The 12,381-nt window shown below is 39.1% G+C and overlaps 1 protein-coding gene across 1 annotated transcript in view; it reads left to right on the forward strand.

The window, feature by feature from the left end:
* Positions 1–12,381, forward strand: part of LOC146058637 (transient receptor potential cation channel subfamily M member 2-like) — a 262,847-nt gene that overhangs the window by 38,478 nt on the left and 211,988 nt on the right. The window contains exon 6 of the mRNA XM_083170910.1: positions 5,288–5,468. Coding sequence (XP_083027036.1) covers positions 5,288–5,468 — 181 coding nt within the window. The remainder of the gene's footprint in view (positions 1–5,287; positions 5,469–12,381) is intronic.

Raw genomic sequence — 12,381 nt, forward strand, 5'->3', positions numbered from 1 at the left:
TACAGTGTTGGTTTTATACCGTGTTAGTTAGATAGAGTGCAGGTCAGATACAGTGTGGACAGTGTTTTTTTTTTTACAGTGTTAGTTAGATACAGTGTGGATCAGATACAGTGTTGGTTTTATACAGTGTTAGTTAGATACAGTGCAGGTCAGATACAGTGTGGATCAGATACAGTGTTGGTTTTATACAGTGTTAGATACACTGTGGATCAGATACAGTGTTGGTTTTATACAGTGTTAGTTAGATACAGTGAATGACAGATACAGTGTGGGTAAGATACAGTGTTGGTTTTATACCGTGTTAGTTAGATACAGTGCAGGTCAGACACACTGTGCATCAGATACAGTGTGGATCAGATACAGTGTTGGTTTTATACAGTGTTAGTTAGATACAGTACAGTGCAGGTCAGATACAGTGTGGATCAGATAAAGTGTTGGTTTTATACAGTGTTAGTTAGATACAGTGCAGGTCAGATACAGTGTGGATCAGATACAGTGTTGGTTTTATACAGTGTTAGATACACTGTGGATCAGATACAGTGTTGGTTTTATACAGTGTTAGTTAGGTACAGTGCAGGTCAGATACAGTGTTGGTTTTATACAGTGTTAGTTAGATACAGTGCAGGTCAGATACTGTGTGGATCAGATACAGTGTTGGTTTTATACAGTGTTAGTTAGATACAGTGCAGGTCAGATACAGTGTGGATCAGATACAGTGTTGGTTGTATACAGTGTTAGTTAGATACAGTGCAGGTCAGATACAGTGTGGATCAGATACAGTGTTGGTTTTATACAGTATTAGTTAGATACAGTGCAGGTCAGATACAGTGTGGATCAGATACAGTGTTGGTTTTATACAGTGTTAGTTAGATACAGTGCAGGTCAGATACAGTGTGGATCAGATACAGTGTTGGTTTATACAGTGTTAGATACACTGTGGATCAGATACAGTGTTGGTTTTATACAGTGTTAGTTAGATACAGTGCAGGTCAGATACAGTGTTGGTTTTATACAGTGTTAGTTAGATACAGTGCAGGTCAGATACAGTGTGGATCAGATACAGTGTTGGTTGTATACAGTGTTAGTTAGATACAGTGCAGGTCAGATACAGTGTGGATCAGATACAGTGTTGGTTTTATACAGTATTAGTTAGATACAGTGCAGGTCAGATACTGTGTGTATCAGATGCAGTGTTGGTTTTATACAGTGTTAGTTAGATACAGTGCAGGTCAGATACAGTGTGGATCAGATACAGTGTTGGTTGTATACAGTGTTAGTTAGATACAGTGCAGGTCAGATACAGTGTGGATCAGATACAGTTTTGGTTGTATACAGTGTTAGTTAGATACAGTGTGGATCAGATACAGTGTTGGTTTTATACTGTGTTAGATACAGTGCAGGTCATATACAGTGTGGATCAGATACAGTGTTGGTTTTATACAGTGTTAGATACACTGTGGATCAGATACAGTGTTGGTTTTATACAGTGTTAGTTAGATAAAGTTCAGGTCAGATACAGTGTGGTGTTTGTAGGGGCGAGGGGAAGATGGGAAAATCAAGTGCACAAGTCTAGAAGATATGATATTAATTAGATACAAGTATGTTTGTCCACAGATAATGACAATATAAATAAAATGTTGTATTTTATTATGCAGGTAACATGTGTGGAGGTGCTCCCATGAGAGTGAGATTAGTTAGAACAGAAAAAGAGAAAAATAACTCTCTTTTTGTTGGGGCACTCTTTTAAATGATTAATTGAAATAATTTAGAGATTGGTATACTGGGGTTTGTGCATCTAAGAAAAGACTCCACCTATATGCGTAGAAGTAAGGGCGTTGTGGGCTAGTGCCCCTGGTTGTTTTACTAAAATTTAACTTTTAATAGCTCAAAAATCTAAAAGAAGGTCTCAATTGGACACACACACGAAAAAACCCACAAATAAAGCATTGAATATATATACAAGAAAAACCAAAGCCAGATATGATTTGTCTGGCTATACAATTAGGTACTACTGTCACTGTGGAAATAGTGACCGCTTCTCACTACATACTCAGGTGTGTGAGGAATCAATAAATCGCAGCACTGTTGTTTAATCACTAAGTAGAGTGTTTACAATGAAGACACAGTTGCTGACAATTAGTGCATAGCAGTTTTTTTCAAAGTCAGCTCAGGTGTTCTGGAAATCAATTAATGGTATCACTATTGTTAATCACTATGTACAGCATTTATAGTAAAGACACTTGATAAGCATTTGATAAGCAGTGTATAAAGTAATTTATACGTTTATCTTCTACTATCACTGTAGAGCAGGCATGTCCAAAGTCAGGCCCGGGGGCCAATTGCGGCCCGTGCTGTCATTTCAAGTGGCCCGCAGCCTCCAGCTGGAAGCGGGCAGAGCATTAGATGTGGGAAGCACAGCACAGGACACTAAAGGTGGGGCCCTGGCGAGCTTGCCTCTACCTTGCTGTCTGCTGCAGTGAGGAGGTGCCGGCCGCCACAGTCAGATGTGTTTGGCGTCTTACCCCTGCTGCTGCAATCGTATATCACCCTACTCCACAATCACAGTGACAGCAGTTTGGGGAGGGGGCAGCAAGGGGGAAGCTTGCTCCCGTAACATGCAGAGTGGAGGAGGGCAGCAGCGGGAGCCCAAGCATCTCCTGTCCTTACAGTGCCTGCTTTGCCTCTCCTTCCTCTGGCTCACACAAGTGGCTGGGAAACATACAGAGAAGGGAGGGGGCAGAGTGGGGGACATACAGTGAAGGAGGGTCAGGCTGGGGGACATACAGTGAATGGAGGCAGTGATGGCCATTCAGAGAAGGGGGCTGGCTGGGGGACATACAGTGAATGGGAGTCATACAGTGAAGGAGGGTCAGGCTTGGGGACATACAATGAATGGAGGCACTGATGGACATTAAGAGAAGGGGGGACAGGCTGGGGGACAGTGAATGGGTGCAAAGTGGGGGACATGCAGTGAAGGAGGGGCAGGCTGGGGGACATACAGTGAATGGGGGAAGACTGGGGGAAATACAGTAAAGGGGCAGGCTGGGGGACATAGAGTGAATAAGGGCAGAGTGGGGGACCATTCTGATGTGATTAATGATTCAAAGAATGTCAGGCTGAATGGTCGGCCCCCACACATTTACACTTCACCAAATCTGGCCCTCGTCGCAAAAAGTTTGGACACCCCTGCTGTAGAGGATGTGATAGTTTTTTCAAAGTAATTTCAAACATGTATAAAATCTCTGAGTTGCAACACTGTTGTCTGTTGCTGGATACAAATTTAGTAACAAAGGCACAATTGCTAACAGACAGTGCAATCTTGGTTTTTCCTCGTTGCCTGGTAGCCAGCGAGTTTTTTAATCAAATAACAAAGTTTAATAGGTTAATTACAACCAGTAATTATATTGTGACAAACCGCAGCAATCTCAACAGTTGTGGAGAATTTCTATAGTGTAATATATAACATATGAACAGAGAATGCCAATCAATTAAGGTTAGGGGTAACCGTGTCCCCTAAGTGATAGTAAGGACTTGTGAAGAAAAAGTCTCCCAAATATGCTATTCCGCCCAGATAGCTAGTGCTCCGCTATATATGCCACCATATATTGTCAGCAACTGTGTCTTCATTGTAAACACTGTACTTAGAGCGGGATGCTGTAACATCCGCGCCTCCTGTCCGCCGCACATCACCAGACCTAACTATTGCATATGCTGTAACATATGCGATAATTATGGCAAAGGACAGCAGCGATGTGCTGCGGGTCCCGGCGGGTCCCGGCGGCTCCCCCCTCCCTCCATTACCCGGGGCTGTTGCTGCTGCCGGGTGGCCTCTCCTCCTCCTCCCTGCACCCGGAAGAGGATACAGTGCAGGGAGGAGGTCACAGGTCCAGGCAGCACAGCGCTGTGCTGCCTGGACACAGCAGGTGAGGGGGGGGGTGTCTGCGCGAGGCGGCGGGGGTCCATTCGGGGCGGCGTGGGTCACGTTAAGAAGCCCATAGGCTTCTATGGGGTATCACCAGCTTTTGGCGATACCCCTCGCAGCGAAAACCCTCGTTTTGCTGCATATCAAAATGCGGTAAAAACCCTGATAACTGGATTTTTACCGCATTCTTGCTTTAGAGAATCTCCCCCTTAGTGATTAAACAACAGTGCTGCGATTTATTGATTCCTTACACACCTGAGTATGTAGTGAGAAGCTGTCACTATTTCCACAGTGACAGTAGTACCTAATTGTATAGCCAGAGAAATCATATCTGGCTTTGGTTTTTCTTGTATATATATTCAATGTTTTTTAATGTTTTATGTGTGTCTTTTTTCGTGTGTGTGAGTCTTTTAGATTTTTGAGCTATTAAAAGTTAACTTTTAGTAAAACAACCAGGGGCACTAGCCCACAACGCCCATACTTCTACACATATAGGTGGAGTCTTCCCCTAGATGCACAACCCCCAGTATACCAATCTCTTAATTTATTCAATTAATCATTTAAAAGAGTGCCCCAACAAAAAAGAGAGTCCCTTTTCTCTTTCAGATACAGTGTGGATCAGATACAGTGTTGGTTTTATACAGTGTTAGATACAGTGCAGGTCAGATACAGTGTGGATCAGATACAGTGTTGGTTTTATACAGTGTTAGATACAGTGCAGGTCAGATACAGTGTGGATCAGATACAGTGTTGGTTTTATACAGTGTTAGATACAGTGCAGGTAAGATACACTGTGGATCAGATACAGTGTTGGTTTTATACAGTGTTGGCTAGATACAGTTCAGGTCAGATACACTGTGGATCAGATACAGTGTTGGTTTTATACAGTGTTGGCTAGGTACAGTGCAGGTCAGATACACTGTGGATTAGATACAGTGTTGGTTTTATACAGTGTTAGCTATATACAGTGCAGGTCAGATACACTGTGGATCAGATACAGTGTTGGTTTTATACAGTGTTGGCTAGATACAGTGCAGGTCAGATACACTTTGGATCAGATACAGCGATGGCTGGGTAAAATTTTCATTAGATACAGTGCAGGTTCAAAACAGGTCAGTGCAGGTTACATTACAGGTCAGATAGAGTGAAATGTAGTGCAATTCAGATACAGCGTGGGTCAGATACAGTGCAGGGCATATACAGTATGGGATGAATACAGTGAAGGTCCGATACAGCATAATAAACCCTTTATATGTCTTTCAGGCATGCAATAATCTCCTCCATCTCTCCGATCAGTGACAGATCACAGTGCAGTGTGGGTATGGTATAAATACTAATTCTTCTTATTATGTGTCATCCCTGCAGGGCGGCGCTCCAGCACTGTACCCAATGGATGACAGATCTCAGGGGGACCAGCGCTGTCTGGACAACAACCACACGCACTTTATTCTGGTGGATGATGGAACGTGCGGACGATGTGGGGAGGAAATGCCACTGAGAACTCAGCTGGAGAAATTCATCTCTCAACAAACAATGAAGATAGGAGGTGAGAAGGGAAAGTGGGTGATGTGGTAATAATAATAAGTGTGATGATAATAATAATAATAATAATAATAATAATAATAATAATAATAATAGGAACAATAATAATAATAATAATAATAATAATAATAATAATAATAATAATAATAATAATAATAATAATAATAATAATAATAATATGTGTAGTAATAATAATACAAGGAACAATAATAATAGTGACAATAATAATAATAATAATAATATTAATAATAATAATAATTGTAGTAATAATAAAAAGTGTATTAATATTAATAAAAAACAATAATAGTGATGATAATAATAATAATAATAATAATATTATTATTATTATTATTATTATTATTATCACTATTATTGTTTTTTATTATTATTACTACACTTATTATTATTACTACAATTATTATTATTACTATTATTGTCACTATTATTATTGGTCCTAATATTACTACACATATCATTATAATTATTATTGTTCCTATTATTATTATTATTATTACTACTTAGTATTATTATTATTATTATTATTATTATTATTATTATTATTATTATTATTATGATGTAGTAATACTACTACTACTACTACTACTACTACTACTACTACTACTACTACTACTACTACTACTACTACTATTAATAATAATAATAGGAACAATAATAATTATAATGATATGTGTAGTAATAATAGGAACAATAATAATAGTGACAATAATAATATTTGGAACAATAAAAATAGTGACAATAATAGTAATAATAATAATTGTAGTAATAATAATAAGTGTAGGAATAATAATAAAAAACAATAATAATAGTGATAATAATAATAATAATAATAATAATAATAATAATGTCATTATTATTATTATTATTATTATTATTATTATTATTATTATTATTATTATTATTATTATTATTATTGTCACTATTATTATTATTATTATTATTATTATTATTATTATCCTTATTATTACTAATATTATTGTCACTGTTATTATTGTTCCTATTATTATTATTAGTACACATATTATTACTGTTATTATTATTATTATTATTATTATCACTAGTATTGTTACTATTATTGCTACTATTATTATCCTTATTGTTACTAATATTATTGTCACTATTATTATTGTTCCTATTATTATTATTAGTACACATATTATTACTGTTGTTATTATTATTATTATTATTATTATTATTATTAATATCATCATCACTAGTATTGTTACTATTATTGCTATTATTATTATTATTATTATTATTATTTAGTAACAATAATAAAAGAGACGATAATAAAAATGATATTATAATCATTGTCACTATTAATATTGTTGTTGTTATAATAAGGAGAATAGTGACAATAATGATGATAATAATAATAATAATATTTGTAGTAATAATAATCACAATAGTAATAGTAGTAATAATAAAAGTAATACTAGTAAAAATACTACTACTACTACTACTACTACTACTACTACTACTAATAATAATAATAATATTATTATTATTATTATTATTAATAATTATGGAAGATTTGCCACCTCTGGCACTTTCCATGAATGTCAGATTGGCTGTATCCACCAGGTCAGGTGGGAGCACTGCAATATCATCCAGGTAATCTACTCTACATCCTGCAAGTGCTTTTATTAGTGCATGTCCCCTGCCAAAGGGCATCATTTTTATTCTTATAATAAGAAAGAGACACTGATTATATTATAAGAAAAACCGCACATAGTCAAATAAGCAAAGGAAACAGGAAACAGGAAAGTGTAAATCTAGGGAGTGGGAGGAAGCAAAGAGAATGGAATATGCGAGAGAGAGAGAGAGAGAGAGAGAGAGAGAGAGAGAGAGAGAGAGAGAGAGAGAGACTATCACACAGATTGGCAGGCAGGAGTGCTGGATGTCAGAGATTGGCAGGCCAGAGTGCTGGATGTCAGAGATTGGCAGGCCAGAGTGCTGGATGTCAGAGAGATTGGCAGGCAGGAGTGCTGGATGTCAGAGATTGGCAGGCAGGAGTGCTGGATGTCAGAGATTGGCAGGCAGGAGTGCTGGATGTCAGAGATTGGCAGGCAGGAGTGCTGGATGTCAGAGAGATTGGCAGGCAGCAGTGCTGGATGCAGAGAGATTGGCAGGCAGGAGTGCTGGATGTCAGAGATTGGCAGGCAGGAGTGCTGGATGTCAGAGATTGGCAAGCAGGAGTGTTGGATGTCGGAGAGATTGGCAGACAGGAGTGCTGGATGTCAGAGAGATTGGCAGGCAGGAGTGCTGGATGTCAGAGAGATTGGCAGACAGGAGTGCTGGATGTCAGAGAGATTGGCAGGCAGGAGTGCTGGATGTCAGGGATTGGCAGGCAGGAGTGCTGGAACGATGGAAGCTGCAAAGCAGGAGAGAGGGGAAAGAGGACTCTTTTTGTGGGGCACTCTTGAATTTAGTTAATTATTAAAACTTAACTTTTATTTTTATTAGTTTAGAAAAAGGTTTTGGGGACATACACAATGTATACAAACAAACAAATAAGGACTGACAACATGAAAATGGCAATGAACTTTGTAATTATATGCTATGCAAAGGGAGAGTAAGTTCTAGAACAGACGTTTAAGAGATGTGCCTAGTAGAGCTGTCCGCTGTATTACTAGGAATTGTCTGAAGGGGAGATATATATATTTATAGGGTAATATTCCGTGTTGAGACTGCTAAATGTAAAGGCACTTCACAGGTATTCTATCAAAAGGTTTGTGCGATAGATTGCACCAATTTATTGTGTGGGCAAATGAGCAAGTTGTTTTGTGATGGTTTGCCCCAATTTGTGTGTGTAATAGGTTACAACAGATTTGTATATCTTGACACTGGTAAGCTGCAGATTCTGTCTTATTTGTTAGACAATCTATACAGGGTTAGAGTCCAGCATTCACATACAAATGTAGCAAATGTACAAATATACATTCTATTATCTAGAACTTACTCTCCCTTTGCATAGCATATAATTACAAAGCTCACTGCAATGTTCATGTTGTCAGTCCTTATTTGTTTGTTTGTATACATTGTGTATGTCTCCAAAACCTTTTTCTAAACTAATAAAAATAAAAGTTAAGTTTTAATAATTAACTAAATTCAAGAGTGCCCCACAAAAAGAGTCCTCTCTGCCCTCTCTCCTGCTTTGCAACTATAATTGGACTCAGGGGAGCACCACCAACACATATAGACACCATCTCCATACTTTGGGGTTACCACGTCTAATACAGTTGGCACCAGGCTACCCAGGCCGAAACCCACCCACGGGGAGAAAGGCTCACTTGACCCATCTCACATGGGGTGGGCATAACCTTGTGCGGTTCCCAAAAACCCTGCTTCCCTCACCTATTCAAGCTGACCAGTAACCTTGTCCATTCTTACGCTAACAAATCCCAGGACACTGGCCTCAGATCAAAGCAGGGTACAATACACACAAAGCAAGAGAGGATACAGGCTTTCCAGTGAAGACACTGGTTTGGGCTGTAAGTACCCATTACCCCTGTCCCTGGCATCATTAACCCATGGTACCAGCTTTGTGGCTCATTCTAAACTGCACATTAATATTACTGTCAGGCTCACATTCCTCAACATACAGTAGACTAATACATTCCTGCTCCACACACAGCATACCCAGAGCCAGCCCTAGCCTAAATGACGCCCTAGGCAAGATTTTGGCTCGTGCCCCCTAGCACCGCCACTAGTTCCGCCTCTGACCCTGCTCCCCTTTCCCAGCACCCCTCATCATAGCAGTCATCATTTTGGTTCTCCTACTCGCAATATTTTAAATAGAAACAGTGCACACATTCGGTGCGCAGCCCAAACAGGGATGTGTTCTTGCTGGGAAGGGCCATGGCCACACAATAGTACCCCCCAATTCAAATTATGCCACACAGTAGTGCAACTTTATTCCCATTATATCATGCGATGGTGTCCCTTATTCACGTTACATCACACAGTAGTACCACTTTACCTTATGTACATTACTTCTTACATTATTCACATTATACCCTTAGAAATATATTGTATTTTAAGCACCTCCATGGCCACACTGCAACCCAGCACAAAGCAGTGTGTGCTGGGCAGAGGAGAAGAGCTCCTGCTGTCACTGGGCCCTTCCATCAAACTTTGGTCTGGGTAATTTGTACCCCCTACCCCTTTCTCTCAGCACCCCTAATAATACCACACAGTAATGCCCCTAACACATGACACACCAGTAGCGCACGCAGGGGGGGTTTCTGAGTACCCAGAAAACCCCCCAGGAGTCTAATGGCCCTCAGCTGAAAGCTAAGGGTCCCCTCTTTCCATTGGTACAAGAATTGTAAAAATCGGCCCTTGGGAACCGGAGATATCTGACTTCAAAGCAGTGGTCCCCATCCAAGCCTGTTAATTGCTCTTCCCAGTCAGATATTTCAGGTTATTTCTGGCTTAGAGTTTTTCTGAGGGTATATTCCAAAAGCTGGGACTCTCCCCCTTTGATGGACACTAGTAGCTTGTCTCTACCTTGACCACTACCAGAGATATCAGCCTTCCAGCAGCTGGTTACTGCTCCAGCTCCACACACCTGGTATGTAGTTCTATATACTCGTTGGCAGATTGCTCTCCCTCCTGAAATCTGATCCCCTAGTCCCCAATACCATTTGGTAGGTGGGATTCTCTGGTTTTAATTCCAGTAAAATCTAAGAAATCTAATTCCGAGAACTGGAGATATCTGCAGTCAAACAAGCTGTCCTCCCACCAGAAAATTATGTATAATGAGCCCACTCCACTATACACCCCTCTGCGTATTAAACATCCTCTACCACCCTGGAAGTTATGTATCAGGGCCCCTTCATTCAGCCCAATGCCCCCTTCTCCCACCCCATCTCCCACCATCTGTGCAGTAAAGGGGTAATTAGTGGAAATTACTGATCCAGGCCCTCCATGCAGAGCGGTTGATGTAATACCCCCTACCACCCGCAGGACATCAAAGCTTCCCCCACCCCTACCGCTGAAGGATCGGTAGGGGCCCCAATACATTGCTATGCCCAAGGGTCTACACTGCTGTTGACACCCCTGTATGTATGTACAGTATGTATGTATATGTATGTATGTATGTATGTATGTATGTATGTATATATATATATATATTTTTTTTTATTATTATTATTATTATTATTATTATTATTTATAAACATTTGGTCTATCTATAATACTTTAACTGACCCGGCATATACTGGGTCACCTAAGTGTCCACCTCCGTGCTTTGCTCCACCCCTCTGGAAACCCCCTTCTGAAAATCCTGCGTTTGCCACTGCACACATTATTAATGTCCTTATAAACATTACACCCCTTACACATTATGCCGACCTTTATTAATGCCCTTCATACACATAATGACACACATAATGCCCCTTACACATATGTTGCACATTATTAATGCCCTTATACACATGACACACATAATGCCCATTACACATATGTTGCACATTATTAATGCCCTTATACACATGACACACATATTGCCCCTTACACATATGTTGCACATTATTAATGCCCTTATACACATGACACACATAATGCCCATTACACATATGTTGCCCATTATTATTGCCCTTATACACGACACACATAATGCCCATTACACATATGGTGCACATTATTAATGCCCTTATACACATGACACACATAATGCCCATTACACATATGTTGCCCATTATTAATGCCCTTATACACATGATACACATAAGGCCATTACACATATGTTGCCCATTATTAATACCCTTATACACATGACACACATAATGCCTGTTACACATATGTTGCACATTATTAATGCCCTTATACACATGACACACATAATGCCCATTACACATATGTTGCCCATTATTAATGCCCTTATACACATGATACACATAAGGCCATTACACATATGTTGCCCATTATTAATACCCTTATACACATGACACACATAATGCCTGTTACACATATGTTGCACATTATTAATGCCCTTATACACATGACACACATAATGCCCATTACACATATGTTGCACATTATTAATGCCCTTATACACATGACACACATAATGCCCATTACACATATGTTGCCCATTATTAATACCCTTATACACATGACACACATAATGCCTGTTACACATATGTTGCACATTATTAATGCCCTTATACACATGACACACATAATGCCCATTACACATATGTTGCCCATTATTAATGCCCTTATACACATGACACACATAATGCCCATTACACATATGTTGCCCATTATTAATGCCCTTATACACATGACACAAATAATGCCTGTTACACATATGTCGCACATTATTAATGCATTTATACACATGACACACATAATGCCTGTTACACATATGTCGCACATTATTAATGCCCTTATACACATGACACACATAATGCCTGTTACACACATGTCGCACATTATTAATGCATTTATACACATGACACACATAATGCCTGTTACACATATGTCGCACATTATTAATGCCCTTATACACATGACACACATAATGCCCATTACACATATGTTGCACATTATTAATACCCTTATACACATGACACACATAATGCCTATTATACACATGACACACATAATGCCCGTTACACATATGTTGCACATTATTAATGCCCTTATACACATGACACACATAATGCCCATTACACATATGTTGCACATTATTAATACCCTTATACACATGACACACACATAATGCCTGTTACACATATGTCGCACATTATTAATGCATTTATACATGACACACATAATGCCCATTACACATATGTTGCACATTATTAATGCCCTTATACACATGACACACATAATGCCCATTACACATATGTTGCACATTATTAATGCCCTTATACACATGACACACA

This window comes from Crinia signifera, chromosome 2 (assembly GCF_055691185.1).
Source record: "Crinia signifera chromosome 2, ASM5569118v1, whole genome shotgun sequence".
In the NCBI taxonomy this organism is placed as follows: Eukaryota; Metazoa; Chordata; class Amphibia; order Anura; family Myobatrachidae; genus Crinia; species Crinia signifera.